General features: G+C 54.4%; 7 protein-coding genes across 7 annotated transcripts; 4 read left to right on the forward strand and 3 right to left on the reverse strand.

The window, feature by feature from the left end:
* Window positions 1-7,581: 7,581 nt before the first annotated feature.
* Window positions 7,582-9,394, reverse strand: BDP55DRAFT_696614 (uncharacterized protein; the record flags this gene model as incomplete). The annotated part of the gene is made up of 4 exons (XM_060577593.1): window positions 7,582-7,706; window positions 7,761-8,685; window positions 8,724-9,118; window positions 9,214-9,394. The coding sequence occupies 4 exons, from the start codon at window positions 9,392-9,394 to the stop codon at window positions 7,582-7,584; spliced, it is 1,626 nt and encodes a 541-aa protein (XP_060425696.1).
* A 341-nt stretch (window positions 9,395-9,735) lies between these two features.
* Window positions 9,736-11,624, forward strand: BDP55DRAFT_675182 (uncharacterized protein). Its single transcript, XM_060575722.1, has 2 exons — window positions 9,736-10,735; window positions 10,797-11,624. The coding sequence occupies exons 1-2, from the start codon at window positions 10,127-10,129 to the stop codon at window positions 11,400-11,402; spliced, it is 1,215 nt and encodes a 404-aa protein (XP_060425697.1). The 5' UTR covers window positions 9,736-10,126; the 3' UTR covers window positions 11,403-11,624.
* An 897-nt stretch (window positions 11,625-12,521) lies between these two features.
* BDP55DRAFT_731997 (Spt20 family-domain-containing protein) lies at window positions 12,522-15,564 on the forward strand (the record flags this gene model as incomplete). The annotated part of the gene is made up of 2 exons (XM_060579888.1): window positions 12,522-12,834; window positions 12,893-15,564. The coding sequence occupies 2 exons, from the start codon at window positions 12,522-12,524 to the stop codon at window positions 15,562-15,564; spliced, it is 2,985 nt and encodes a 994-aa protein (XP_060425698.1).
* An 812-nt stretch (window positions 15,565-16,376) lies between these two features.
* Window positions 16,377-18,401, forward strand: BDP55DRAFT_675188 (autophagy-related protein 27). The gene is made up of 3 exons (XM_060575723.1): window positions 16,377-17,052; window positions 17,129-17,696; window positions 17,763-18,401. Exons 1-3 carry the CDS (start codon window positions 16,779-16,781, stop codon window positions 17,956-17,958), a joined length of 1,038 nt encoding a protein of 345 aa, XP_060425699.1. The 5' UTR covers window positions 16,377-16,778; the 3' UTR covers window positions 17,959-18,401.
* Window positions 18,402-18,916: 515 nt separating this feature from the next.
* BDP55DRAFT_535667 (uncharacterized protein) lies at window positions 18,917-19,525 on the forward strand (the record flags this gene model as incomplete). Its single annotated transcript, XM_060567880.1, has 1 exon — window positions 18,917-19,525. A coding segment is annotated over one exon (609 nt), but the record flags the coding sequence as incomplete, so codon positions are not given.
* Window positions 19,526-20,406: 881 nt separating this feature from the next.
* Window positions 20,407-21,608, reverse strand: BDP55DRAFT_286085 (cutinase). Its single transcript, XM_060566515.1, has 2 exons — window positions 20,805-21,608; window positions 20,407-20,751 (listed from the first exon to the last, which is right to left on the reverse strand). The coding sequence occupies exons 1-2, from the start codon at window positions 21,274-21,276 to the stop codon at window positions 20,564-20,566; spliced, it is 660 nt and encodes a 219-aa protein (XP_060425701.1). The 5' UTR covers window positions 21,277-21,608; the 3' UTR covers window positions 20,407-20,563.
* Window positions 21,609-24,870: 3,262 nt separating this feature from the next.
* Window positions 24,871-26,415, reverse strand: BDP55DRAFT_559791 (acetylornithine aminotransferase; the record flags this gene model as incomplete). The annotated part of the gene is made up of 3 exons (XM_060569932.1): window positions 24,871-25,899; window positions 25,972-26,211; window positions 26,281-26,415. 3 exons carry the CDS (start codon window positions 26,413-26,415, stop codon window positions 24,871-24,873), a joined length of 1,404 nt encoding a protein of 467 aa, XP_060425702.1.
* Window positions 26,416-26,585: the final 170 nt, after the last annotated feature.

The raw sequence follows: 26,585 nt of genomic DNA on the forward strand, positions 1-26,585 counted from the left end.
GTGAATCCGTTTCTGAAGAGGGAGCGAGTTGTCCGGTTAAAAGTAAGATGAAGAATGATGGGATAATGGAAACGTTCCACAGACGAGCAGTCGAGGCAGTGTTATATCATGGGACGGAGGGGGACGGAGATGAAGATGACGCCCCTAAAGAGTGATGGACAGGTATATTCTCACAAAATGGGGAAATAGTGTCATCAATACACCAGCGGGGAGAGACAGAGAGCCCCAGATAGGAATGTATCGAGGTCTGAGTACGTGATAGTGGAGGTGGAGTGGAGCGTGGGAGGGAGAGCTGCAAGAACCCAGCCGGGGGGTGTAGGCGTGGGAAGAATGGGCGTGGAGTTTGAAGACGTGATGGTGGTGGTGGTGGGGGAGGGGAGGGCAGAGACACACAGAGAGAGAGAGAGAGAGGCTCTAATCTCTTTCGCGGGGCCCACCGATCTATGGACGGGCAAGAGTATGGTGAGGGTCTAGAGCAGAAGAGCGTTTCTCGCGGCGGGAAGAAGAGGGTCCAGTCCAGTTCAGTCCAGTATGTTTCGTCGTCCCTGAGAAACAATAAGACGATCGCCCGGTCCATGAACGCAGACCCAGGTACATATAGGTGTCAGATCAATGGATAAGCTGAACTAGGTACGGTGCTCTGGGCGGCTTTAGCTGTTGATCCAGAAAGAAGCTCGAGCCAGTTGCTCTCTTGTCGCCTACGATTCTTGATTCCGGCATGGCAGGCGAGAGAGTGTGAGAGAGAGGTAGAAGGACAGGCTCAGGGCTATGCCTGTCTGCATGGGTTCTGAGTTGAGAAAGCAAAGAGTCCAAATCTGGAGCAACTGGCAGGGTACACAGCCGTGTCCAAGCTTGGGGCTGCTGGGATACGGATACATCATGATCAAAGTACCTACCCATTCGTCAAGCCCAGACAACCAAATCCTACTCTATCTTAGGTTGCAGTTTGTGTGGATGACCCTTGTCCTTGGGGGGGATTCGTAGTGATCGAGTCAACTTTGACCGGGGTCGACCACGGCCGAAGGACTGCTGCCAGGCAGCTGGAGACTCGGAGAACCGGCCGGGGGCAGATTCGACGAAGAAGAAAGAGTACCTGCATGAACCGCTTCTGCTTGTTCAAGGATCGCGAGTTGGTGAAGGGTGAGGATGATGGACGACAAGGGGGTAGGGTGGATGTTGGCAATCCACACGCTCTTGAATCTTGGGTCAGAGACATGGGTACATGGCTCTATCTTTCTCTGTATCCATCTCCAGATTTGGACGTCCAAGCATTGCAAGACAACCGGTAGACTTCCACTGGTGAGGTCGGAAAGAAGCAGGGAGGCCGGAAAGGCTCCATTGTCAGACGTGAGAGCAAGAACGCGTCTCCGGTTTTTGTCTTCCTAGCAGGCTAGCTATCAAATGTACATGACACCGCGGCAGGAAGCAGCCCATGGCGAGCGGGACAAGCAGCTGCAGTGGTAGTGGTGGTGGTGGTGGTAGTGGGGTTCCAGAGAAGACAAGAGGAAGCGTGTGTCTGTGTGAGATAGCCTTGGGCGGAGGGGATGAGGAGACTGGGGGACGGACGGGAGGCCGCGAGAGTGAGAGAGAGTAAGAGTGGAGATGCCCAGACGTAGTTGGCTGCCGTGTATGTCTCTCACATCTGGTTGTATGTTTGAATGTGTGTAACCCTGGGGGAATGGAGACACGCCTGTCAAGGAATGGAAGAACTGATAACTCGATACGTACGACACTCACTGGCCGAGAATTTGGCCAGCTGTGGTGTGAGACACCAGGCACAGGCCGCCCCTCTACCCCCCTGATGCAAGCTCTTCTGCCTTTGGGCAACAATCGGCTCTCTTCCTCTCTCTCTCTCTTCCTGACGACGGAGGATGTATGATGCAGTTGAGACACAGTGCAGGAAATATGAAAAGTGACGAATGCCTGAAGAGCAGGCCGCAGGACGCGAAGGAAGAAGAGAAAGGTAAGAAAAGCAAAAACCCAGTAGTCCGGTGCTGCGGACCCCGGTCAAGTCCGCATGCCATCTTGACACGGAGCTCGCACAGTGAAACTGGAAGAAGATTTACCTGACGTAAGGTATGCATGCACATTTTGACTTCGTACGGCATGGCTAGTTGGTCTCAGCTTCTTTCCTACCAGGTACTCTCTAACTGTTATGATGGATAATATGGGTGGGTGAGAGGAAAAGAGGCGCTGAAACAGGGACGATGCAGATGAGAGATGTGCAAAAAGCAAAGATGAAGCGATTCTGAAGGAGACGGACTCCAGGCCAGAGGGGACTAGAACTGCGAGAGGACCAAAACGAGTAAGAATGACCGGAATGTTGTGTGAGAAGAAGCGTACCAAGGCGAAGAGGCCATTGGCAAGAGATAGACGGCAAGCCGCGAAAAGGTTGAGAAGGGAGAAGGCGGGAAAAATGATGGAGCGATGGAAAGTTATCGTCCGACTCGGATCGCTTGAGTCAGGACCGCACCGTAAGTTAACGACGGGCTGAACATTGGGCGATGTGAGATTTGATAGCGTCTCTGGTGTTGCTGCCTCTCTCACTCTCACTCTCACTGTGTCGAAGGTACCAGTTTGTGTGAGTAAGGTAGTGTGAGTGAGAGAGACAGAGCGACAGGAAGATTAAATGGGCGAATGGGCGGGAGAATGGCAGAAACACGCACACGACGGGGAAAACGGGCATAACATGGGCCTGCCGCCTCTCCACCAACCAGATCGGCCAATTGACAAGACTCATCGACGAGATGCCTGCCGTTGATCTCTCATCTCATTGGTTCCCAGCTCATGTGAGAGAGCCTTTGACGCGGTATTGTGTGAGTGAGTGCTTATGTCATCTCATCCACCCTTCACTCACACCCTCCCCTCTCATCGAATCCCAAGTCTTTCTTCATTCAAAAGCCTCGATACAATGGGAACATGACGGGGACCCTGGACAGCCCTTCCCATAAAGCCACGAACAAGGGCTGCGATCAAGGCACGCAGCGCGCTTGAAAGGAAAAGCGGGGATGGATTCAGACACCATTGACCATCCATGTTTAGACCCCCAAAGGTCATTGACAAGGGCAGGGCGGCTCATCAGTAACCAACCCACACCCGTCATCCACCACCCCCCTCTACACCAAATTCATCGTCACCATATTCTCTCTCTCTCTCTCTCTGGGGTTCAGTGTACGGAGTACGACTATGTCTCTTTCTCTCATCCAGGACCCATGTCGACCGTCATTCTCATCTTGCCCACGCCCTAAGGGATCCGGCTAGATGCTTTACGCCACCCCTCTCTAGCCTACCAACAAGTTAGAACTCCCGTCTGTAGTGCCTCGCCGGCTCGCCGCCTGGGGCTGGCTGTGCCGCTGTCTACGTCTGTCTAGAAGTCCTTCAGTCTTTCAGACTGGGCTGGTCCCCGGCGCTGCTGCACGCTTGCTGCAAGTCCTCCGATTCCTGGGACGAGCTATAACCTGTCGGCCAACATTAGTCTCCGATTCTTGAGGCTTCCCTCCGGTCCTTAGACTCGGGAACGCCAGGACGGGCGCCATACTGATACAGACTGGTTCAAGAGACAGAAAAACGCGAAATAGAAATCAGACGAAGGACCCCTTCGAAACATCGTCCATGTTGACCAGCCACGAGCCAAAGGGCAGGCAAACTATCAGAGACTGCTAGCGTCGTCGGCATCTGCTCAGCATTAGCAAAGTAAGAAATCGCGTCTAAACAACACGCGCTACTTGGCGCGCCGTCGTCCGAAGGGATCCCCGCTGAACAGCCTCGCGCCCCCCCCCCCCCCCCCCCCCCCCATCCCCCATCCAAGTTGAACTCAGGCACCCGAGAATCCGTGCGTCTGCCGTCTCGTCCGTGTGTCTCTTTTCTCGGTCGTCAAATCCATTGTGGATAGGTATCCGTAGTGTCTCCATATGGAGTGTGCCTAGCCAGTTCCAGTAGCCGGCCGGCGAGGATGGAGGATGGGCAAATCCTGTTCTCTCCCAGCACGCAGCGCATATGCTAGATGGTGAATATCCCGTATGGATATCGCCAAGCAAAGAGAATCTGTCACTATTTACCCACTTTGACCTCCCCATCCCCCCCTGTCGAGCTGCGGTCAGTTCGCCCACATCCGTGATCGACGTCAAGCTGCCGAACCCGAGACTGTCGCTCAGGTGAACAGGGTAGCCCATGTCCCGCTTCCCTCCCCCCATGCCATGCCTATCGTACTCTTTCCTTCTCACCTCTCTTTCTCTTGTGGATTGCCCATCCCGCACCGATCGTCGTCACGGCTCACGAGCGGCCCCGAGCTTCCTGTACTGCTGTCAAATACCTGGCAGATCACCCGGCCTGGAGGGGGAAGCGGGCATGGGGGAATACACGGAAGCCTTGACCATGGCACAGGCAGACGTGGAGAAAGGACGACCCGCACTCGCTATCTCACTCCAAGATAGGAACCATTGTGAATAGGACGGACCAGAATGGGACCCCTTCGCTGCCCCTCCTCCAGCAAATACCACCGAAGTCATGACGGGAAAGCTGGAGGTGTGCGTGTTCTCGTGCTTGTACCTGGCGTCGCCGGCTCTTGCTTGGCTCCCTGTCCTCGTCAAAGGTCGTCCCCCCGTCCACCGTCCCGCCCAGCCTCTCACACAGATCCAGGTTAAAGCTTATACGACCTTATTTCGGACGAACTCTCCCACCACCACCACCACATGGTCGCTCTTTGTTCAATCCCGCGCGGAACCGTTTCTCGCTCTTTGAGCACCATCGGATTTGGGAATGGTTCAACGGTCGACGATCATCATCACGACAACCACCCTCGTCATCGAGAATCGTCCGATTCTGACAACTTATTCTAGGACAAAGCGTAAAAAAGACGTTGATTCCCATCCACGCACACCGTTCAGCCCGTGACTATTCCAGTGCTACCAGTACGTCTAACTCGATTCGTATCATTGACATCTCTATCCAGTATCCGTACGCTTGTATTAGTTCCCCCGCGCGGCTCTTAGTCGGCCACACACATCAATAAGCCTCTTTCCTTGAAGTTCCAGCTCCAGGTGTCTCCAGGTGCCACCAACATCTCACAGTCTCTCTCTCTCTCTCTCTCTCTCTTCTTTTTTCTCAAATGCCATAATACAAAAGACCTCATACGCGCCTCCAACGTTTAGTGGCCCATGTTTCGTGCCCCTTGAACCAGGCGGCGGGCCAAGGGAAAACAGGGCAGTCTAGCAACCTTCGGCCGTTAGTCCACCACACAAGAGATAATGGGACAGAGAAGAGGGGACAGGAAAAAGTGACACAAGACTACCGGTTCAAACGAATTGACTTTCCACAAGGCCTATCTGTCTCTGTCTCTCTGCGGCTTTCGCCGCCTCTGTGGTCTAAGAAGCTCCTCTTTTTTGCCCTCCTCGTAGTCTGTCATAGACACTGTCGAGTTCCCACAACGCGTGTCAAACGAGACCTGTCTTTTTTTTTTTTTTTGGCGTTGGCCTGGCGAGAGAGAAGTCTTGCGTGAGGCTTCAAACCTCACCCACCCACACACACCCACACACACACACACACACACACACACACACTCATACATCTATGCAGCAAAAATTTCTTTACTTTTCTTGCTCTTGGCACACGCGAGAGGAATGCTCAAGTTGGCCCCCTTTCCTTGTTATGTGTGAGAAACGCCCGCCCCCAATCATGACGCGTGGGCAGGTTTCTCCTATTGTTTCCAAACCCCAAAATAAGGCAAGAGAGAGGAAAAGAAGTCTCTGCTTTGCCACGACTTCCCACGAGGAACGCAATAACTCTCGCACGAGCGACACAGCTTTGGAGTCTCACCATCGTGGCCCGCGTAACCCGCGTTCCTGGCCGGAGCTGGGCCGTGGGTCTCGCTCGTCCACCCACTTCCTGTCTGTCCCTCCTCTTTCCCTCTCTTTCTGTCTCTACGGACATTCTAGCTCTATCTCTCTCCGTCACTACCAAGTCTCTCTTGCCCTGGACCCCTCTTTTTTGCCCATATCCGCCCGCCGCCGCCGTCGTCTGGTTCGGCTTGAATCCCGTTAGCCTAGACTCAAAATCGATCTCTGTACTACCACAAGGCACTTGCGATTCAGATGCTACACTAGAGTCCCATCATCGCTGCCCTTTGCCCTTGGCTCCTCACTCTCTCACACTCAATGGACTGCTGCCCACATCGTTGCCCACATATTCGACCCCCCTTGAACATTCGGGGACAAGGCCAGGTAGGTTTGTTCGGCAAAGTGCCTATCCCGCCAACTTGGGACGAGCAGATGACAATGTTCCGAGGATTTTTGTGACCTGTCACTTTCTCAAAGTGCCATCAGCAGTAGGACAAATTCCCGATATCGACATCGAGGTACGCGCTAGGCCCGCTTAGACCGTAGCATCATCTGCTGAATGTCTCTCCTCGGGCCTCTCGAGTGGCCCCAATATTGGTGATCCTTGCAGAGTCAGTTTGCCCCTGGCAGATGGGCTGATTCTACAGAGGCCCTCCCCAGAGTCCATCTCTCACTCTCGTCGCGCTCTCTCGCTCTCACTCCGTGTGTCAGCGTGCGGGTGGGTGGGTGTCCCTTGCCCCTGGCGTACATCGTAGGAAAGAGGTTATGGGCAAATAGCTCGTCCACCATGCCCGGCGTTAGGAGATCAAGGGGGAAGGGTTCTTCGCGATTGCGCCCTCTTCTGCAGCTTTCCGGGAGGAGAGGGGAAACTCTGGGGATGAAACCATTACCTTGGACCGTTCCGATTGAGGGGTTTTCGGACGCTCTCCCGTAGTTTCTGCAAGCTATTGGCAACCTTCGTCTGATGTCCCATCGTGTCCCACGAGAAAGTCGTTCCACTTCGTGCCTTTTGGAAAGGCTCACCAGCTCCCTAGTTTACACATGCTACTGCCGTCAGGCCACTACGAAAGCCTTTTTCGCCTCTCTGCTTGCTGAACAAGACCTACTAGAATGCCCCTCGACCCCCTCAGGAATTCCCAACCGAGCCAGAAGCTTCCAAGACAATCGCCCCTGATGAGCTAGCTAGAGCTTTTGAGGGACTTACACGAGCTTCAGGAATGCCATTGCCGTGGACCAGGCGGGCAAGGTTCCACTTCGTTCGTTACGCGTGAGAGCGGTTTTTGGCTCCCGTAGGTTCCGCGGTAGCTTTACTCTTCCAGCCCGCCGTCGCGATTCTGCTGTATGTCTGCCGGATTGCTGTCCAGCTTCCCCGAGGTATCTGATGGATCCCCCGTTCCCACCGGACCAGAAGTAGAGTTCGACTAAGAGGTCGGATTGCCCTCGACTGCTGATTGTTCGTCGTTTCGCCTCCGGACTTTATCGGGGATCCCGCATTGCCGGCAGTTGTCCACCTCGTCCGTCCCTCATCCGCGGGTTCGGCCTAGTGAACATTGGCTCATCCTCCATGGTGGCTAGTACAAAGTTCTCGTTTGCAATACGATCAGCTCTTCCGGGTAGCGTATATGATATTCTAGAGTGGCTCCAAGGTCAGCGCAGGGGAAAATATAATGAATCACGAGAGAAAATTCAGCAAAGGGGTTCAGTCCAGAATTGCGGCGAAGCATAATCGGCGAAAAATGCCTGAAGTCTATTCCACTGCCTCCTCGTTCTGGGCCATGATCTCGTTGTCCATGTCTTCCAGCACTCCCTGCATCTCCTCTTCGGTGGCCTCCAAGCCATCGGAACTCATGAGCTTTGTGTCCTTCTCCTCAGCTAAAGCAGTGTTAGCTATCATTACGTATTATGTGGGACACGAATTAGACTTACTCCTGGCCTCAACAAGCAAGTTCTCCTGAACCTCGACGTTTGTCAGGACTGAGTTATCCCCAATGACACATCGCTTGCCAAGAATGCATCTCGTAAGCTTGCAGTTCTTGCCCACCACGGCGCCTTCCATCAAGAGGCACTGCAACAATTTGGCACCCTCGTTGAGCTGACTGCCAGCTCCGACGACGGACTCTTTGACGGACACCTTTTCTTCTACTGTAACGTTCTCTCCGACCAAGCTGTCTGCCTTTGTGATTGTAGTTCGGCCCTTGACACCCTCCGGATATGCCACCTTCTTGGCATGCGCGAAAGGGGATGCTGCCTCGCTGCCCGTCTCCTCCACGGAGGGGACCTTGGCAAGCTGTAGTGATACGTTCAGGAGTAGTTGAGCTGTGTCCACACGGCGTATCATCGGTGCATCGGCTTCAGAAGGATGTACGTAGGCGATAATTGGAGGCACCTTAAGCGCTCCCTGGGAATTTGTGCCGTCAAAGTCTTTTCCATCGAAAGCGTTGTCGTCGATACCTCTGCTAGGTCGCAGCTCTTCAGGGTCGTCATCTTGAGGCGACGAGGTGCTCTCCTGCAGTGAACTGTCGTCGTCACTGTCGTCTGCGTCTTCCTTACGCAGAGTCTCGTCCAGTTGAAGCTTTTCCGCAAGGCCTTTTTGCCAGGTTGCCTTGGCCCACCATCCAATGACATCTTCGCCAATATTTTCCAAGCGGTCATTCTTCTCAACAAAGTCCATGATCCATCTCGGTAGAATGTACAAATGCGCATCTCTATGTGTCGTGAGCATTTTCATTCGAGGATGGCTCCGCAGAAGGCCATGGCGGACAGCAAAGCCTCTCCGCGTCTCCATGAGATCCTTCAACGAGTCTGTGGGTATGGACGTGACCAGGTTGGACAGGTTAGGGAGTAAAGACCCCTTGGGGGGGCAACGGCGGAGGGAGTGGACGGTGTTACGGCGATGAAGTCTGTCTCCTCGCCTTTTACCGGGGTTGCTGTCTTCGTCTCGTACCAAACGCCCAAGCCGCCGCTGAAGGGGCTCTGTTTGCTCCCTGAAAACTTTGGCGCGCTCAGGAGGTCTGACATGCTTGCGCCCTTGACCATCCATGCCTGTAGCAGCTTCTCGCCGGCAACCTCGCAGATGAGGTCGCAGGGAAGAACGACAAAGTCAGACTTGACGAGTTCCTTGACCTCGGGCAGGCGTAGGATCTCAGCCGTGCCTGTAGTTTGATCCAGATCCTTGGGCGCGAGGATGTCTGGTCTAGGCAGGGGAAGTCCTGTCAAGTAAGGGTTGGTGTTCAGGGCAGTTGTGATTGCTGCTTCTGCAGATGCCGGGCAGATAAGAGTAATGTCTGGGACAGTCAGCCTCATCGTTTCCATCGCCAGTGATTCCTGTGGGTGCCCATATTGAGCCCAGCAATAACTGCAGAGCAGACCAGGCACTTACTTGTGATGCCCATACGATAGCAGAAATCGACGGGATACCAGACCATAGGCCTGTTTGCGATGGGTAGGAGTGCCTTGGGGTTCTCATCGGGGTTTGAAGTGAAAGTTGGGAATGAAGACCCCGGGCCGCAAAGGACCAAGGCTTGGAGCCCTGGTGAGGGCATCGACACAGCGTGGGGCATCTCGAGGTGATTTTGGCGGGGTATTCGGTTTGCGACAAGTGGCTGCAGCGAGAAGCGCCGGGGTGCCAGAGCGTAGATACCGGGCTGGCGAGATGTAAAATATGACAAGTTGTCGTCCTGGGCCTAGTCGAAGCTTAGGTTCTGTGTTGCCCACACCAGTGCCAGTTCAGTAACCCTTTTCTTGGATATTTTTGTATGCCCGCTGAAGGAGTCATCGCCAAAAAACGACCCGCGACGCTAATCGATTGACAGGGACCCACTATTGACGTCGCGCATCAAGGTGGGATGATGCACGTGATTGTCGGCACATCCTCGGTCCGGCTGCTCACCTGCCTTCCCGCCTGTCAGCCAAGGTGAGAGATTTTGGCCCGGCAACCAATGGCAACACGGCCAACCTCGGGATGCCTCCTGGGCCTTAGCTCCTTGCCATCCAATGCCCCCCATGTTGATGTTCCCCCAAGACCAGCCACCCGAGCTCGCGACAAGTGGGTGATCCATAGCCCACCCCCCCATTTGCGATTTCCTGTCTCTTGACAACATTGAGAGCCGAATCACGACGTAACGTTGGCGACTGCGATACCATTGGCGAATTCACAGACAAAGTCAGCCCGACCACCCACGCGACCGCCCGAATCGGTTGACGAAGCTCGATAAGCTCGAGTATATCAACGCAAAACCCACATCTCTAATACCTAGGCTACGTGCCTAAGTGCAATGATTGCGTCCAACTAAATGTCGTGGCCCAACGATCAGAATTCTCGGAGGCGAGGGGTTTGGAGCCATTGGGTACCGCTTGCAGTCACTGTGACTGTCGCGACAGTCGGTCTCGCAGCGTGGGTATGGAGTCAGCGCAAAGATGAGGATGACACGCCCGAGAACGAGCAATACCCCGACCTCGATTACGACAATGCCAACTATGGCGACAATCCTGCGTACGGCACTTCAAGAGGACCCAAACCTCCGTCCAGCAACGTCGGAACCGAAACATACGGCACGGCCGAGGGGCCCCGAGATGCATCTGGGGATGGATTGGGAGCGAGGATGTCTGGCGCATTAAGGCGCACACCCAGCCCCCAGCAGTTCCTTGATGCAGCCGGGAAGACGGTAACTGCTGGTTTCGCCGCCGCCGGCGCTGTAGCCGGTAGGGCTTTGGCCGCCATCAGGGAAGAGGACAAGAACGCGTACGCTGACCATGAGACATGGTCCGAAGAAGCGGATGCCAGAAAAGAACGATCTTCCGGGCCCAGAGACCCCAGTAAGCGACGTAGGACTGTTGCCATTGTCGTATCTGCGGATAGCCACGGCGACGACTTTGACGAAGATGGATTCCACGAACACGCTGTAAGCCCCTCTCTCCCTTCTTTGACATGACTTCCGAAGTGCCACGCTAAAACTCTTGTAGTCCATCTTGTCGCATATCCCGCGCTACACCAACTTCAACGATGTCAAGCTCTTTGTTCTAATTTATGCGCCGGGTCTGAAAGACACGGCGGGCGAGTCCACCAGTAACCTTCCGCCACCGTCGTTGAGCTCGTCCTTCTCTAACATTGAGCACCATCAAGCCCAGACGCCTGGTGAAGAGTCATCCAAGAGTCCTCTGATGAACCCATCGCCTACAAACCCAGCCTTTAATGCCGTCTACTCTCAGGCATTGGCTTTGGTTGAAAAGGAGACCATGGTGATGCCCTTCACCACGGCCAACGGGCACACGCATATCCTGCGCCACCTGCAGCCCGAGATCATCTACCTTCAGGAATCTCTGGCAGGTGACAACGGAGCCATGGTTTCTAACCTCCAGACTTGGCTGCGCCACGACATTATTCTTGTCGTCGGTGCCGAGGGTGGTGGTGGTGGCCTCGCTGATAGCGAGTCCGAGGCAGAGAGGCCTGGCAAGGAAGAAAAGTGGTGGCAGCGATCGGACCGCGTAGGACGTGGCCGAGGCGTTGTCGTCGTTGACGGCATGCGGGTCCATGACGACTGGGCCCGCCGTGTTCAGGGCAAGGAGTAGTTCTCTCTCCACTGTATAAACGAAGACTTCCAATAAGGAGAATTCGATGGCATGGGAGGACGGGACGGGTATGAAATGTGTGTGTTTTTATTGGATTGGTATATACCACGAGATATCATGTAACGTTTCCATGAGCAGATAGGTAATCGACCGTTGCGGCACGAGATGAATTGTTTCAACAGTGAATTACTCCAATGACTTATCTAAAGTATCAATCGTGCCATATTCACCATTTGATGTTACGCCAGCTTGACCTCTGCTTGATAAATATCTCTGTTCGTCCTTGTATCTTAGGTATCATGTGAAACTAATTCTGGAGTTCGTTCGATCGAAAGGTGCTCGAACCAAAAAGAATTCCTCCGCATTGCTCAGTTTCTCCTAGACGTGAACAACAAGTGAAAGAAAAGAGCAGAATAATTCCTCATGACTTGAGTATCAGGGTAGAGATATTCCAGTGAGCTTAAATCTTACTTGAATCACAAGAATATTTAAATACAACAACCAAAATCTCTACGTCCCGTTTTCTTGAGCCTCCACTTCACCATTTGGACAAATTTGAACAACATTTGAAGGTCTGATATTCACCTTTTGGGGTGCTTGAGTACGTACCGTTTACACACTGTACCAGCACGGTGGCCCGTGTCCCTATCCGGGGTTTTGCCTGAGGCTCTGCTTTGCTCCACGCCCGCGTCCCCGTCTCGGAGACTTGCGGCGGCTCCTCTTTGGACCTTTCTCCGACTCTCACGGAAGCCTGACTACATCCCAACCCCACACGCCTTGGAATCCATCCATCTGGGCTGTTGTGCATCTTTCCGATCGTCTGCTTTCTGAATTTTAACTTCTCTGCCATTTGATCCTTCGCCGAGGATACATCCGATACAACTGCGACCGCCCATTCGATATCAATTACCCTGCTCCACGTCGACGTCACCCGATTTGTCAACGCGCATCATCCACTCGACCACCCCCGTAACGAACCCCATCGCGATCGACGAGCTGAATATCTCATTCAATGATTGCTCTGTAACACAACTCCGGGCATCATTCGACAGTGGGAGAATAGCCTCGCGACGCCATCTCTGGCCTGTTGCGCTCCGGTAGCCATCCCATCCGGCAAAAATGGCGCCAGTCGTGACGGCCATCCAGCCGCCTTCTGTCGCGTCCAAGATTAAGCGTCCTGTGCCCCCTGGCATCCAAACCAATGGAGCGAGCTCTATCCGATCATCGCCATCGCCTTCAATGTCGACAAAGAAGCCCCCGAACTCTGCGACAACGAATGGTGTGAATCCGCAATCAGCGCGGCCTATCAATCGCACGCGCCGCGAACAGTCAGCCCAAGGCAGTCGCATTTCTAGGAACAGCGTGGGACTCCGGTCGGCTTCACTCGCCGGCGATATGGCAGCCGCCCAGCCATCGGAACCGTTACCATACGGTTAGTTGATTGGGAACTCGTCGCAATCATCAAAAATCGCAATGCTGACAGGCTATAGTTGTAACGGATGAATACATCCTGAAGAAGTTCGCAGGCAACGCACCTTCTCTCGTCGTACACATGCACGCAACACATTTCCGGTTCGATCAGCAAGATGGTATCTTCCCATACAAATCTCCGATGCGGTTGTTCTTGGAGCACTTGCGGGAGCGTACCGTACCTCACGATCTTATCGAATACTTTTCAGAGGCGGGTGTCCCTTTCTACGAGGGATGCTTGATTGTGCAGGTGCACGATCACAAGTCTGTCGCACAATCTAAGGAAGTCCAGCGACCGACGTCGGCTTCGAGCAAGGTTGTGCCTTCCTCGATTCACAATCACAACCCGTATATCGTCCCTTCACCATACGTTCCCTATCCCAAAGAGTCCCTCGGTGGGCAGCCCGATGCTACATCCGCCATGCAGGAGGACACGAAACCCAAGACCGCAGAGGAGAAGGACAAGCAGAGCATGCCGGCGCCTAGTCTGCCTGGCGAAGGCCAAAAGAGCAAGACACCCTCAAAGCCGAAGACTTTCACTGTGGTTCTCCACCCTACGCCTGAAAGTCTTCAGGCAGACCTGATGATGAAGGCTGCAACACCCCGAGGCGCGACAGGAAACGTGGACGGCACCGGCCTTGTACCTCCGTCAACGCCGATTACTATGGTGCCTCCTACCCCAACTGCAGGCAGCATGCCTCCTCCCGCCAAGAAGCAGAAGCGTGAGCGCATGGAGCTTGATGCAAGCAACATATACCAAGCAGAATCACAGATCTTGCTTGCGACCAATGCTCCGCTGTTTCTGGAGCCAACTCGAGATACCGAGGAGACTATTGCTTTGCTCGATGCGTTGGCGCACCCCCAACATTCGGATTCGCCTCCTCAACCCAAGACCCGGAAGAGAACCGTCGCAGAGATGGCTGCGGACGAGGCTGCGGCAGCAGAACAAGAGAGATACATGCTTATCTTGGACGAGCGTCTTTCATCGGCTGCCAATGGCGCGCAAGGTGGCGCCAACGGAGCGGACAAAGAAGGCCAGGCTGCTGTGTCCACATTCGAGCCAAGGTTCGAGCGTTTCAAGGTCATCGCTGACATTAAAAGAGAGCACGAGGAGAGAAAGGAGCAAGAGAAAGTCGAGGCGGCTGCGAAGGAACGCCAGCTTGCACAAGAGAAGCAAAAGCAGATGCAAGAGCAGCAAGCAGTCATTGCGGCACAGCGCCAGGCCGAGCAAGAGAAGATGCGGCGCGAACATCAAATGGCTCAGGAACTCAAAGCTCGCCAAGAACAACAGCAGAGAGAGGCCCAGAGACGGGCTATGGCTGCTCAGGCAGCTGCGAACCAAGCCGCCCAAAATAACCAAAACGCTGCGGCAACCCTGGCACAGCAGCAGCAACAACAGCAGCAACAGCAGCAACAGCAACAGCAACAGCAGCAGCAGCAGCAGCAGCAGCAGGCGAACGTTGCTTTGCCAAACGGCACATCTGGTGCGATGCCAAATGGCGTTCCGGCTCAAACCCAGGCACGCTTCTCTCAGGCATCACAGCCGCCTGTGTCTCCCGTCGTCAGACAAGGCACACCCCACAGCATGTCATCTCCCATGCCTGGCGCTGTGCCTATGCAGCAAAACAATTCTCAAATGGCCAACAGTCCGCCACGCCCACCATCGGTCGTTCAAGGCCATCCTCCCAACGTTGGTGGAGTCCCGATGGCGCACAGCATGTCTGCTCGCGCCAGCCAGCAGAGTCACCAGGCCGCCACCCCGCGCATACAGCACGGTACGCCAAACATGCAGGGAACGCCCGTGCCTCGCCCAGCAGTTGCTGCAACGCCTCGTATGAACCAGGCAAGCCCGCCTCCCAATATGATGCAGTCCAACTCTCAAATGGGCCAGCACGTCATGATGGGTACTCCGGGTGCCATGCCACAAACCGGGCATAACCCTAATATGATTGCCGCACAGGTTGCCCAACAACAACGCGCCATTCAGCAACAGCAAATGGCTGCCGCGATGCAAAATGGCATGGGCAACATGATGAACGGCAACATGAACCCCCAGCAAATGACGCCGCAACAACAACAGTACATGCAGCAACAGATGCAACACAGACTCATGATGCAGCAACAACAGCAGCAACAACAGCGCGGCAATATGGGTGGCAACATGAGCAACATGATGAACCAGCAGCTGGCGCAGAGATACGCTCAGCAGCTTAGCCAGATGGGCGCCAACCAGATGAACGGCGGCCAAATGACGCCGCAAATGCAAGCACAAATTCAAGCGCAAATCCAAGCGCAAATGGGCAACCCGATGCAGCGCCAGATGGCCGGCGGCGGCCAGAACATGATGAATGGCCAGAACATGAACATGCAGGCCATGATGCAGATGCAGCAGCAGCAAGCAATGAACAATAACAACGCATTGACGAACCAAGTTAAGCTGCAAGGGCAAGCGATCTACAACAAGTCGATCGCCAATCTTGCTGCCAAGTGGGGCGGTGCCGTTGAGAACATCCCGCCAGAGCAGATGGAGGCCTTTAAGAGAAACTGTATGATGGAGGCCAAAAATCAGATTCAGAGTGTCCTTGCCCAGCGTAGGGCGCATCAGGTCATGATGCAGCAGCAGCAACAGCAGCAGCAGCAACAACAACAGATGCAGGGTATGGGCGGTATGATGGGACCTCACGGCATGTAGGACTGGCCCGGTACCGGCCCCGATACTGGCCCTGATACTGGGACCAGCGACTCTCATACGGCGTTTGAACATACGCCATGCATGCCGTCACCAATTGCATCAGCATGTGAATGGGAATCGCCGTTGCCGCTCGAGTCAGATTCTTGCGGAACACGCCGTCAGAGATCACCTTACGGGTCAACAATGACATTGTGGGCAAGTTGAGGGGGTGGAAGAAACGATTAGGAGACTACGGTTTGGACGGAACGGGATGTGAGCGTCTTTTATGGTACTTTGGCGTCTGGGGACTTCAGGGACGGATTGGCTGTTTGATCTCTCATGGTCTTATATACCCCTACGAAGGCGTACTTACCTTATCCTTCGAGGTGCGGTTAGGGATGGACGGCAATTGCTTTTCATGGGTCATGGAGGAGGGAACGGAATGGTGTATACCACCAGAGCAGATCAAGGCTCTGCGGAAGCGAGCTCATGTATCATTTGATGTACAGAATATCAAACCAGTTTATCATGCTGCAGTGCCCTGGTGATGAGTAATGTTCGGACCGCCAAGTTGTTCTACTTGACGAAGCTGAGTGAGGGTATGCATGGACTGATACCTGAGATCCGATGGATCTCACAAGAGTAAGGTGAGTTGAGGTATAGCCGAGGTGTGCCAAGGTGTGTCAAGGTCAGGCAAGGTGAGATTGGGGATCTGATGCTTATGTCAGCTTGGCCGATGACAGTGCGGCCAGATCCGTGCTCGTTGTCCACTTCCCCAGCGACCCACGCGTTTAGGTACATGGTGCTGCACGTGATTCGCTAGATCTTCGGCATGACGATGATGCAACGAGCTAAATGCCGCCTGGCCAAAACGGTCAGGTCCCATTCTCCCAGCAGCAGCCAAAACGAGGTCATCTACCCGCTGCCACAGTCCACTTGCTTCGGCCTCCTAAGCCACATGAACGACACGCCGTGACCTGCCCGTTTTCTGTTGCCTGCCCAGCGTCCAGAACCACACTCATTACGTTACTGAAACTTCTTCTTTCTACCTGTTCCCCCTTTTCTCTCTCAATACTTTACGCAATCTTGCAGGAGCTCTGCTTGCTAAGCTTTTCCGATCTTGATCTGTGTGCGGATAGCCCCCAGCAGATCCGCCTCCCCCGAAACCCCCAATCGAAGCTCAGACGGCCCCCCGTTTCCATCCCCGAGAGAAACGCTTGGCCTGCTCTCCCGCGATGCATTTCCCTCGACTACCGCGGGCCGAAGGAGCCTTTCTGCTGGCACTGCTGCTGGCACCTTTGCCTGCGGCAGCGATGCTCGATTGCAAACACATCCGAGTCGACGACGTCTCATTCAATCTCGAGGCGCTAGGCGGACCGCACAGCGTCGTGACCAGCCAGTGGCATCCTCCCACGTTCACCAACACATCTTATACCGTTGATATCTGTGCACCCCTTAAGCGCAAAGGAGACGTCAAGAAGGAGGAGCAATGCCCCAGCTTTACAAGAGGTATGTTTCACGCGAAGTAGTGGAATGATTGAGAGGTATCAAGCTCGAACAGTATATAGCTGACGTGTCTGAACAGTATGTGCCATTGAACGCAACATCCATCCAGGCGACGACAAGAAGGACGAAGTCGAGAAAGTGATACCCATTGCCGGCGAGCTGGGCGACCACGGCGGAAGCAAGCTAGACGCCACAGCAGAACGCCTCAAGTCGAGCGACTCCAACTCGGACGCGAAGAAGGAGGGCGTCCGCCTGATCCTCAACGGAGGTTCGTACCCGCTGGGTAAGAACGGCAGGAACCAAAAGGCCATTATCGAGTTCCTCTGCGATCGCGACAGGACGGGTCTCGAGGGCGAGGTCAAGCCCGAGGACCAGTACGACGGCAGCCAATTCCGGGCGCGCGAGGAGGGCAAGGAGGGGGAAGACGACGGGCCTTCGCCCGACGAGAAGCAGATTGTGATGAACAGGACGGCCTTGATCTGGAACAGCTACGGTCCCAGCGAGAAGAACGACATGGATGTGTTGAGGTTGACGTGGCATACCAAGTACGCGTGCGAGGACGCGTACGGTAAGCCGCCTGCGGAGGGTGGCAGTGGTGGTGGTGACACGAGCAGCCACTGGGGCTTCTTCACCTGGCTCTTTGTCTTGTAAGTTTGATGGATCTACGTGCTGTTTCCTTTGGACGCGCTGGCTAATCATTGCCTCTTCTGCAGGGCCTTCCTCGGTATCGCCGCATACCTCATCTTCGGCTCGTGGCTGAACTACAACCGATACGGCGCTAGGGGCTGGGATCTTTTGCCGCACGGAGACACCATTCGCGATATCCCCTACTTGGTGAAGGACTGGACTAGGAACGTGCTCAACACCGTGAACACTAGCGGTGGCCGAGGCGGATACAGTGCCGTCTAGGAGCAAGACTGAGATGATGATTCTCATCCACAGCATCCACTCAGAGAGATGACGGGAAAAGACGGAAAGGAAGTGTACATTTTATAGCTGTAAACTGGATTAGTGGCTACGGTTCTGAGTTTGCATCATTCTGGCGAGTCTAAGTCGCGACTGGGAGTTGGGACCCGTGTCTGGTCCTCCGGAGCTTTGTCGCATTAACTTGTTTGTTCTCAAGAAATACACATTTGATTGAAACGGACGTTGGTCTCGGGCGTTGATGTAGAGTACCTTGTCGCCGATGGGAACGGACCAGTGGAATCCCCACTTATGAATACACAACGGGTCTGAGGGTATATATACCCCCTCAAGTTCATTCCTGTCACCAGCCAGCAGGCGTCCGTCTAGGTCGATGGATCAGATCAAACTGGCTGGGTGGTGGAGTGGTCCAAGGTCAACAAGCCACGCCAACCAGCCTACTCGACGACAGGCTTAGCCAGTGCCCGAGTTCGAATCCCAGCATGAGCACCAGAGATGTAGCCACACCGGTAGCGAACTCTTTTTTTTCCCTTGCATAATTGGAGGGAGTGGTTTTCCTAGCTGACAAGAACCTTGACGAGATCCGGCTTTGTAAGGGAAAATCGTATGGTTCAATGCATTAATACTACAGCGGCACGGATCTGCGCTTTATTTAAGCGTGAGGTTGGACGTGATAATTATATCCCATCAGCTCCGGAAGGAAGGCCGGGACTAAACATTAAGGGAAGGTTTGGTGGATCCGTGGTTCGGTGGGGCCGGTTCAACTGACGTGCAGCACGGGTGCATCGAATCGAAGCTTGCTGGCCCGGGTCGATATGCTCCGGCTTACCTCCGTGTACTTCACCCGCACCGTCAATAACTTGAAATGGCCACCACCCGATATGAAGCCAACGATGTTGTGCTGGCCAACCCCGAGGATCCCGACTATGAAGACCTCCTCGAAGATGAAGAGCCTTCGTCAAACTTCACACCCGCGCCCCTCCCAATCCTCACAAACCAGCCCCAACGCCACCTAGATTCCTGCCTAACCCTCTCTCTCCCTCTCACAAAAGCCCTGCACGCCCAACTCCCGTCGGCGCCGGACCTTACGCTCTCGATTGGTAGTGGGACAGGGCTTGTCGAAGCTCTGCTAGACTCTCTCGCCGAGTTCCAGGACCAAGATCCCCAGGCTTTTGGTGCTCTCCAGGGTTCTCAGGATATGCATCGGCCGCTCAACCTAACCAGCATCGAAATCGCACCAAGCCCAAATAAATACCACGCCAACCACCGCATCGTCCCGGGCACATGGGCCCTCGACCCGGCTGCGATGGATGCAAAGGCGTGGATGTTTGTGTATCCGAAGCAAGTAGCTCTTGTGAGGAAGTATATGGAGGCGTTTGCTGCTTCTAGCGTGAGAGGGGCCGTGGAGAAGGTGGTGTATGTCGGTCCACGAATGGATTGGGATGATTTCCGGGGTGCGTTGGAGCCATACGCGGAGGATGTTGAGGTTTGGGAGGAGGAGAGGATGGAGGGTGTTGGGGGGATGGGGTGGGAATGTGTTGTTGTTGTTAGGGTTCGGAGGTGAGTAGGATGGGGGAATCCAGGTTGTAGGCGTTTAATGATGGAGAGGAGGAAATGTTGGACTTGAATGCGAAAATCAAGTCGGATATGAGGTTCTCGTTTCCTGTTCGGTGGGTACTGCAACGTGCCGCCCTTGACTGTCCCATCATCAGCCCAAGCCAAGACCGATGTCGGGAGGGATGATGAAGATAACCCTATCTTCTCTTGGTCATCATTCTAACCGGCTTCATACACCTCTTCGAATTGTTTGATCAGGAGAATAGTCGCATGCATTAGTCCGTACGCGCATGGTCTGGCATAGTCGATGAGTTGGAAGTAGAAAGTCGAATCATCAACACGTCGCCCATGATCCAATACGGATGGCCTAGTACGTCCAACTACAGGTAACTTTGCCAAAAGGCGACGGGGTAGATAACCTTTATACGCAGCGGTGATTCCCACACCTGAATGAGAATCTACGATCCCATCAGTATCCATTTCGAGGCTCGCTCATCAGTATCATCGACAAAAGTCTTCTCAAGCCTCGCGCAGGGCTTCGCTTTCGCTCATCAGGCCACCCAGCATAAGGACTCTCTCTTAATTTGGCGTGGCGCTGAAACAGGCCAGGTAGCACCCAGGCACTCTGCCACGGGAGCCGACACCTTCGTGCAACATCGGGCGTTGATTTTACGACAAGGACGGTACCCGCTCGCCTTCACCTGATCAAGCAGGACTAGATCACACGATACATTGGTCTAGATTGTATACTACTATGGCTACGCAAATGCTAAGCTATGCCAATGATAATCACAACAGCCCTCCAACACCTCGCTCCTGAGACGAGGCACATACGCTTCTCTCCGTCTCTCCACATTACAAATCTCCACACAAAATAATAGGTACTATGTAAGTAAATAAGTGAGTGCAACCTGTTTGGCTTGGGCTTTTGTGCACACAAAAAAGGTATTTAAGATGTGTATATACAAAGAGAGTGTGGATAAGAAAAGAAAAGCCTCCGAGGTCAACTCTGAGAAGGCTCCCGGGGTCCCTCTTAAGCCGCAGCAGGGGCCGCGGCAGCCGGCATCATCGAGGCGGCAAAGGTGGCGGCCTCATCGGCGTCGTTGCCGTACGTCAAGTGAGCGCGGCGAATCTGGTTGCCGCCCTCGCAGATGTTGTCGCCGTTGTGGCAGATGACCTTTGTCTTGGAGGCATCCACGCCCTGGACAGCTTGTCCGTTGACTGTGGAGTATGGATTAGTATGGGGTAATGAGACATGACAGGGCATAACTTACGCGGGTCACCAAAGATAACGGCACCGGCAACCTTTGCCACCATGTCGGGCTGCATCATAGCAGCGCCGTTGTGGACGAGCTGTCCACCCTGGGAGTATCCAGACATGATGACGGCTGAGTTGGTGCAGTTGGTGATGGCCTGCTCGGTAAGAGTGGCCATCATCTGGGAACCGTTGGCGTCACCTCCGGCCAGGAAGCCGGGGATATCGGCAGGATACTCGACACCCTGCACGGCGAGGCTGCCGCCGACCTGAGTAGCCAGGGATTGGAAGAACGGCGGGCCGGCGATGGTACCAACGTTGCCTCCCTCGGTGGTGCCACGGGCAAAGATGACGATCATGGACTGGCACCCGGCGGCGAGACCATCTTGCTGGTTCCCTGAGAAGTCGGCCTGGCGGGGCTGGATCGCGACAGGTGAGGAACTCGCCGTGCCCAGCAGGGCGAGAAGGAAGGCTGCTGTTGAGCTGTGCATTTTGTGTGCTGGTATTGTAAGGACTGATTATTGTAGTCGGGAAGTTATTAGTAAGGAGTGTATATAGATTATCCGATGCTAGCTGAAAGTTGGATCAACAACTATTCAAGGTTCTTGGTCGTCGTCACAAGAGATGAGGTAGTGACCGGCGACCGTTGTACTCTTATAGCGGAGGTAGTGTGAGATGCTCCTTGTTTCCTCACTCGAATCGCCTAGCCGGCCGGTGAGACGGAGGCGACATTAAGCTTCTTTCCCTCGCCTATTCCGTGTAGGACGTTCCTGCAGCACAATGGCTTCAGGTACCGCAACCTCATCCCAATCAGGTAAAGAGGGCGGATCAGAGACAGGGACCTCACGTGGGATCGACCTGATCCCGACACTAGACGGGGGAGCCAGGGACGGACTTTGCTGATTCTTCAGAAATCGTAGGCCGGTACGCTGGTACAGCGGCAGGTGATGATGACCAGGAGTAGTCCGCCAAGCTGAGCTGAGCCAAACAGGTGGACCCCTTGAAAGCTTGGTGTGCGTGCCTTGCGTTCCAAACTTCCGTCCAGCAGCCTGGGCGGGCTGAAAAGCGCTGCTGACGACTTGACGGGGCAGAAAAAATCCTATAACGGCGCGGATTATCGTAGTGCGGGCCGGTTGCGATTGGCTGCAGTCTGATTCAAGAGTGAAGCTGGGTCCGATCTCTAGTTGCCCATGGGGGAGGGAGGGGACGAGTTTCGAAACAACAGGGTGGGCTGTGCGCACCACCAGCGGATGGGGAGGACACCGATGGCCTCCCAAACTTTTTCAGAATGTACCGACTGACGTTTGGTGTGGTTTGGTGGGGCTGGACAGGGCGAATGGCGGGATGGAAGACTCGCTGTGGTAGACTGAAGTGGAAGTATCCGTTGAGCTTGGCTGTAGTAGATGGCAGGTCTCTGACAGCGCTTTGTTCTGGTCCCATGTTTTTCCGCCGTTTCTTGTCGTCTTGACCCCAGCAAAGTTGCGAATCGTCCCTCCCTAAGGGAAGGGAAGGGAGGGCTGGAAAGGTGGCCATCGATACCAAGGGCGAGGGTGACCGCTGACGTGCGTTTAGGTAAGACTGGCGTTGGGAGACAGCTGGACCGTCGGATTTCGAGGGCCTTCCGTTTGACCGTCTGGCCCTTTTGCCAAGATCGTCTCTACTTTCCTTTCGCTGGTCTTATCATACTCTTCCTCGACTAAAAGAGAGGCACTGGACGAAGATCCGGACTTGGGCTCGGGGAAGATGCGGTGAGATGACCCAACGACACGGCATCGCCATCGGTAGTATGGTGGCACACTACCCACGCAACGGGGCGATTTCGGCAAGGTGATTAGTCGTGACCGAGTAATGAGTGTTCGCGATAGTTATCGAGTGGGACTTCAACTAGGCTCTTCCGAGCAAGTAGGTTGGAGGTTATCTAGGAAGCCCCGCTCCACGATTCTTGATGTCTTGACGTGGCAGATGCTTCGAGGCGTAAACGGGCGCGGCCGATTGTCGTTACCTTGGATTGAAAAAGCATGATGAAGACGGAGAATTCCTGAGGAGTCGAGAGTAGTCACCGAGAAGAGTTTCGTCACACCGAAGTCCAACGGCTTTGGCAGTTACGTACCTGCTGTAAGGTGAGGTGGAAGGAGGGGACATCAAAACCTGGGATGCACCTACGCAGGGACACCCGGCAAGATCGGCCCCGCCTCTCGGGAGGAGGATTTAGGCGAGACCCATCTTTCAAGGTTGACCTCTACCTTCCGAGGTTCGAGACGGAACTTTCGCTGGTCTTACCATTCACCCAGGAATGAGGTAAGGTAGTATAACGGAAGTAGTCATCAACTGTGATTGGCTATGGAAAGGCGGCCCCTGGATGTCTAAGACTTCTGAGACTAGACCAGAATCTATGTGGCGCTTTAGGCAAACGTCTGTCATTTCAGTAGAGGGCTGCGATAATGGGATTCCATGTTGAGTGAAGGTGCGAAACTTTGAGGCACGGTCTATAATCTATATGGCTCTCATCTTCAGAGCAAATGTGGCCAAGATAACCCTGACTCTGAAAGGAGTCGTGTTTTCCTAAGCTCTATGGGTGTGCCAGTCGCAGTGCATATTCCTGCTGATGTCCAAGTTCTTGCTGCCTCTTGGCCCTGCCATCGGGATCCTTTGCCTCTCCGCCTTTCCATGTCTTCATCTCACCTCCCACGAGTCCTCTGAGCAACCAACAAGCGAGTCAAGTGTAGTGAGCCAACAGCCTCAAGCTGTGTTGCTTGGTCTACACTCACTCCTCTGGATCTTCCACCTTTACCTGGACGTCGCCTTGCTCATTCGCGTGGACCTCAGGGGTTGTGCATCTCACTTTGATTCGGGTGAACTTGTAGTCACTGTTCATGTCCATGATAATGATTCTTTGCTGCGCAAAGCGAGCCACTACTCCCTCAACCATAGAGGGGTTGGATAGGAAGTCCATGATCCAGGTGATTTGAGGGCGGTTAACAATAATGACTGAGATGAACCCTTTACCGCCGTGCTCCGCATAGTAATTGGGGATCTCGTTAACGCCTTTGTAGATCTCGCCAGGGCCTTCCATGTTGGCCAAAAGCCTGACGTTGGGATCGTAGAGCTGTCGGATAGATTTTGGGTAACTTTGTAGAGTCCCCGGGTTACTTCGTACAAGAGCTTTGACAAGACGACGGGCCATGTCCTACATGACAGCATGAAGAGGACGATCTTTGATCTCTCCACTCAGCTTTTGGAGCCATCGACTCTCTTTCTCATCCTTGAATTCTTTCGGAGTTCTTCCCCCATCTTTTAAATGCGTTAGTGTGATGGAATAGGTATCTTTAGTGAGTAGCTATGTCTTACGGTTGATTGCAGAGAACCTAGGAAGGCGCCACGCAGTATCTAATTATCGCAAGGGAAAATCCTAGATAATGCCGGTGTGGTTTTGATGATAGTATCTAGAAGAAGCTTTGTCGATCTGGGGTTGGTGTGTGAGATCGAGTATCGAAAGTTCGCTGCAATGAGAAGGCTAAGATCGAGTGCTCAGGGTCGTGGGTTGTTATGGAGGAAGAAAGACGGAGCGGTGTCGAGGATTGAGAGGTTTTTGGACCGTGAGAAGGTGATCGTGAAGACCTCTCAAGGGAAAGTGGGCCTGTTGCCTCTTTGCACCTTCCGCTCCGTTAACAATGGTAGGTTTTCTGATCGAGGAAGGCGCCGACAGGGTATTAGAAACATGATTTGGAAGCTTGTCTTGAGATGCATTCGATGCCATCACCAGCATAGAGATCGAAGAGGGGAGCAAAGAGGTGAGCGAAGAGGGGATCGAAGAGGACAGAAGCCCCTTCCTGTGGCACACTTTAGTTTGAAGTTTCACTCATTTTCATTGAATAAATCCAAGCTTTCGGGCAAGTCTGTCTCTCAACACGGTAAGCCTTAAAGCAACTGCTTCCTCAGAACGACAACGCTTCGCTGCTTACGTTGTGTGGAATCTAGGTCTAAGTGTCGTCAGGTTTTAAACGCCGGCGCCAAACGAAATTAATTACATGGATCGAAACATCCTTTCATCAGATGAAGTCGCGAAGTAGCAAGCCATCATGCTCTCATGAGCGGGTGACGGAGATGGCCTCCTCAACGATATCCAAGCCCTGCTGGATCTCCTCCTCGGTGATGGTCAATGGGGGCACGAAACGCAGAGTGTTGGTGCCGGCAGTAATAATGAGCAGACCGCGCTCGCGGGCAGCCTTGACGATTGGCGTAGGATCCTGGGTGAGCTGGAGACCGAGGATGAGACCGCGGCCGCGGACCTCCTTGATCAGATCGGGGAAGCGCTCGCGAAGGGCATCGAAGCGGGTCTTGAAGATCTCGGCCTTGGCCGCGACGGCCTTTTGCAGACCAGGGTCGGCGAGACGGGACACAATGTTGTGGGCCAGGCGGCAGGCGAGGGGGTTGCCGCCAAAGGTGGTGCCGTGGTCGCCGACCTTGATCTTCTCCGAGACGTTGCTGTTGACGATGGTGGCGCCGATGGGGAAGCCGTTGCCAAGGGCCTTGGCGGTGGTGATGATGTCCGGGTGGGCCTCCTTGGGGAGGTGGGTGTGGGCCCAGAAGGTGCCGGTGCGGGAGAGACCGCACTGGATCTCATCGTAGATGAGCACGGCGCCGACCTCGCGGCAGCGCTTGGCCAGGGCGATCAGAAACTCGTCCGTCGCGGGCGTGACGCCGCCCTCACCCTGGATGGGCTCGACGATGACACCGCATGTCTTCTCGTTGACGGTCTCGTTGATGGCGGCGATGTCGTTGAAGGCGCCGAGCTTGAAGCCGGGCAGCATGGGCGCAAAGGGCTCCTGGTACTTGGGGTTGTGGGTGGCGGACAAGCTGCCCATGGTGCGGCCATGGAAGGCATTGTTGAAGGAGACAACCTCGTACTTGTCGCCCGAGGGCTGGCTAACCTTGGCGGCCTTCCTGGCGAACTTGATGGCGGCCTCGTTGGCCTCGGAGCCCGAGTTGCAGACAAACACCGAGTTGGCGTCGTGCATAGCACCGGCCTCGCGGGTCTTTTCGATCAGCAGCTTGGAGAGGGCGCCGGTCCAGGGGTTGTAGTAGAGGTTCGAGGCATGCATGAGCGTGCTACCCTGTAAGGTTGGGCCATGTACTGTCAGCGCATCTGGTCTTGAAATGACTCACGGCGGCTCGGAGTTACCCACCTGCTCGGTCAGAATCTGGGTCAGCTCAGGGTCGCAGTGTCCCAAGGCATTGACGGCGATACCAGCGGTGAAGTCGAGGTATTTCCTGCCCTCGACGTCCCACAGGAGAGAACCTTGGCCTTGTACGAAGACGGGAGGCGGGCGAGCGTATGTGGCGACCATGTACGGCGCATGTTCGCGGACGAGAGCGGCGCTCGGAGAGTCTTCGGTCGGATCGGGGTTGGAAACTGAAGATTGCTTCTACCAGTTGCGAGTGTCAGTCTGGTGGTGAGTCACTCGAACAGTTCGTGAATTCATGGGATCACTTACGCCGAAGTTGCTCTTGACGTCGTTTGTGGCGGCGGCCGCCGCAGAAGAGAGCGCACGGGTGTTGATGCGCGAGGCGGCGGCCAGACGGGGCTGGTACTTTGCCAATTGGAGTCGCAGAGGAGCACGGAACGCCATTATGGTATCTTCAACAATAAACAGGGCTCTGCGGCAAAAGACTGGCAAAAGAGAACGGTGTTGAAGAGAAGTCGTCGATTAAAATTTGGGCCGTTCGCGCATGCATGCACAGAGGTGACTCGTCAATCCTGTTATCGATAAGGCGCGCATTTCCCCATTTTTTGCAGCGT

Source organism: Colletotrichum godetiae (genome assembly GCF_030913485.1).
Source record: "Colletotrichum godetiae strain CBS 193.32 chromosome Unknown BDP55scaffold_44, whole genome shotgun sequence".
Lineage (NCBI taxonomy): Eukaryota > Fungi > Ascomycota > Sordariomycetes > Glomerellales > Glomerellaceae > Colletotrichum > Colletotrichum godetiae.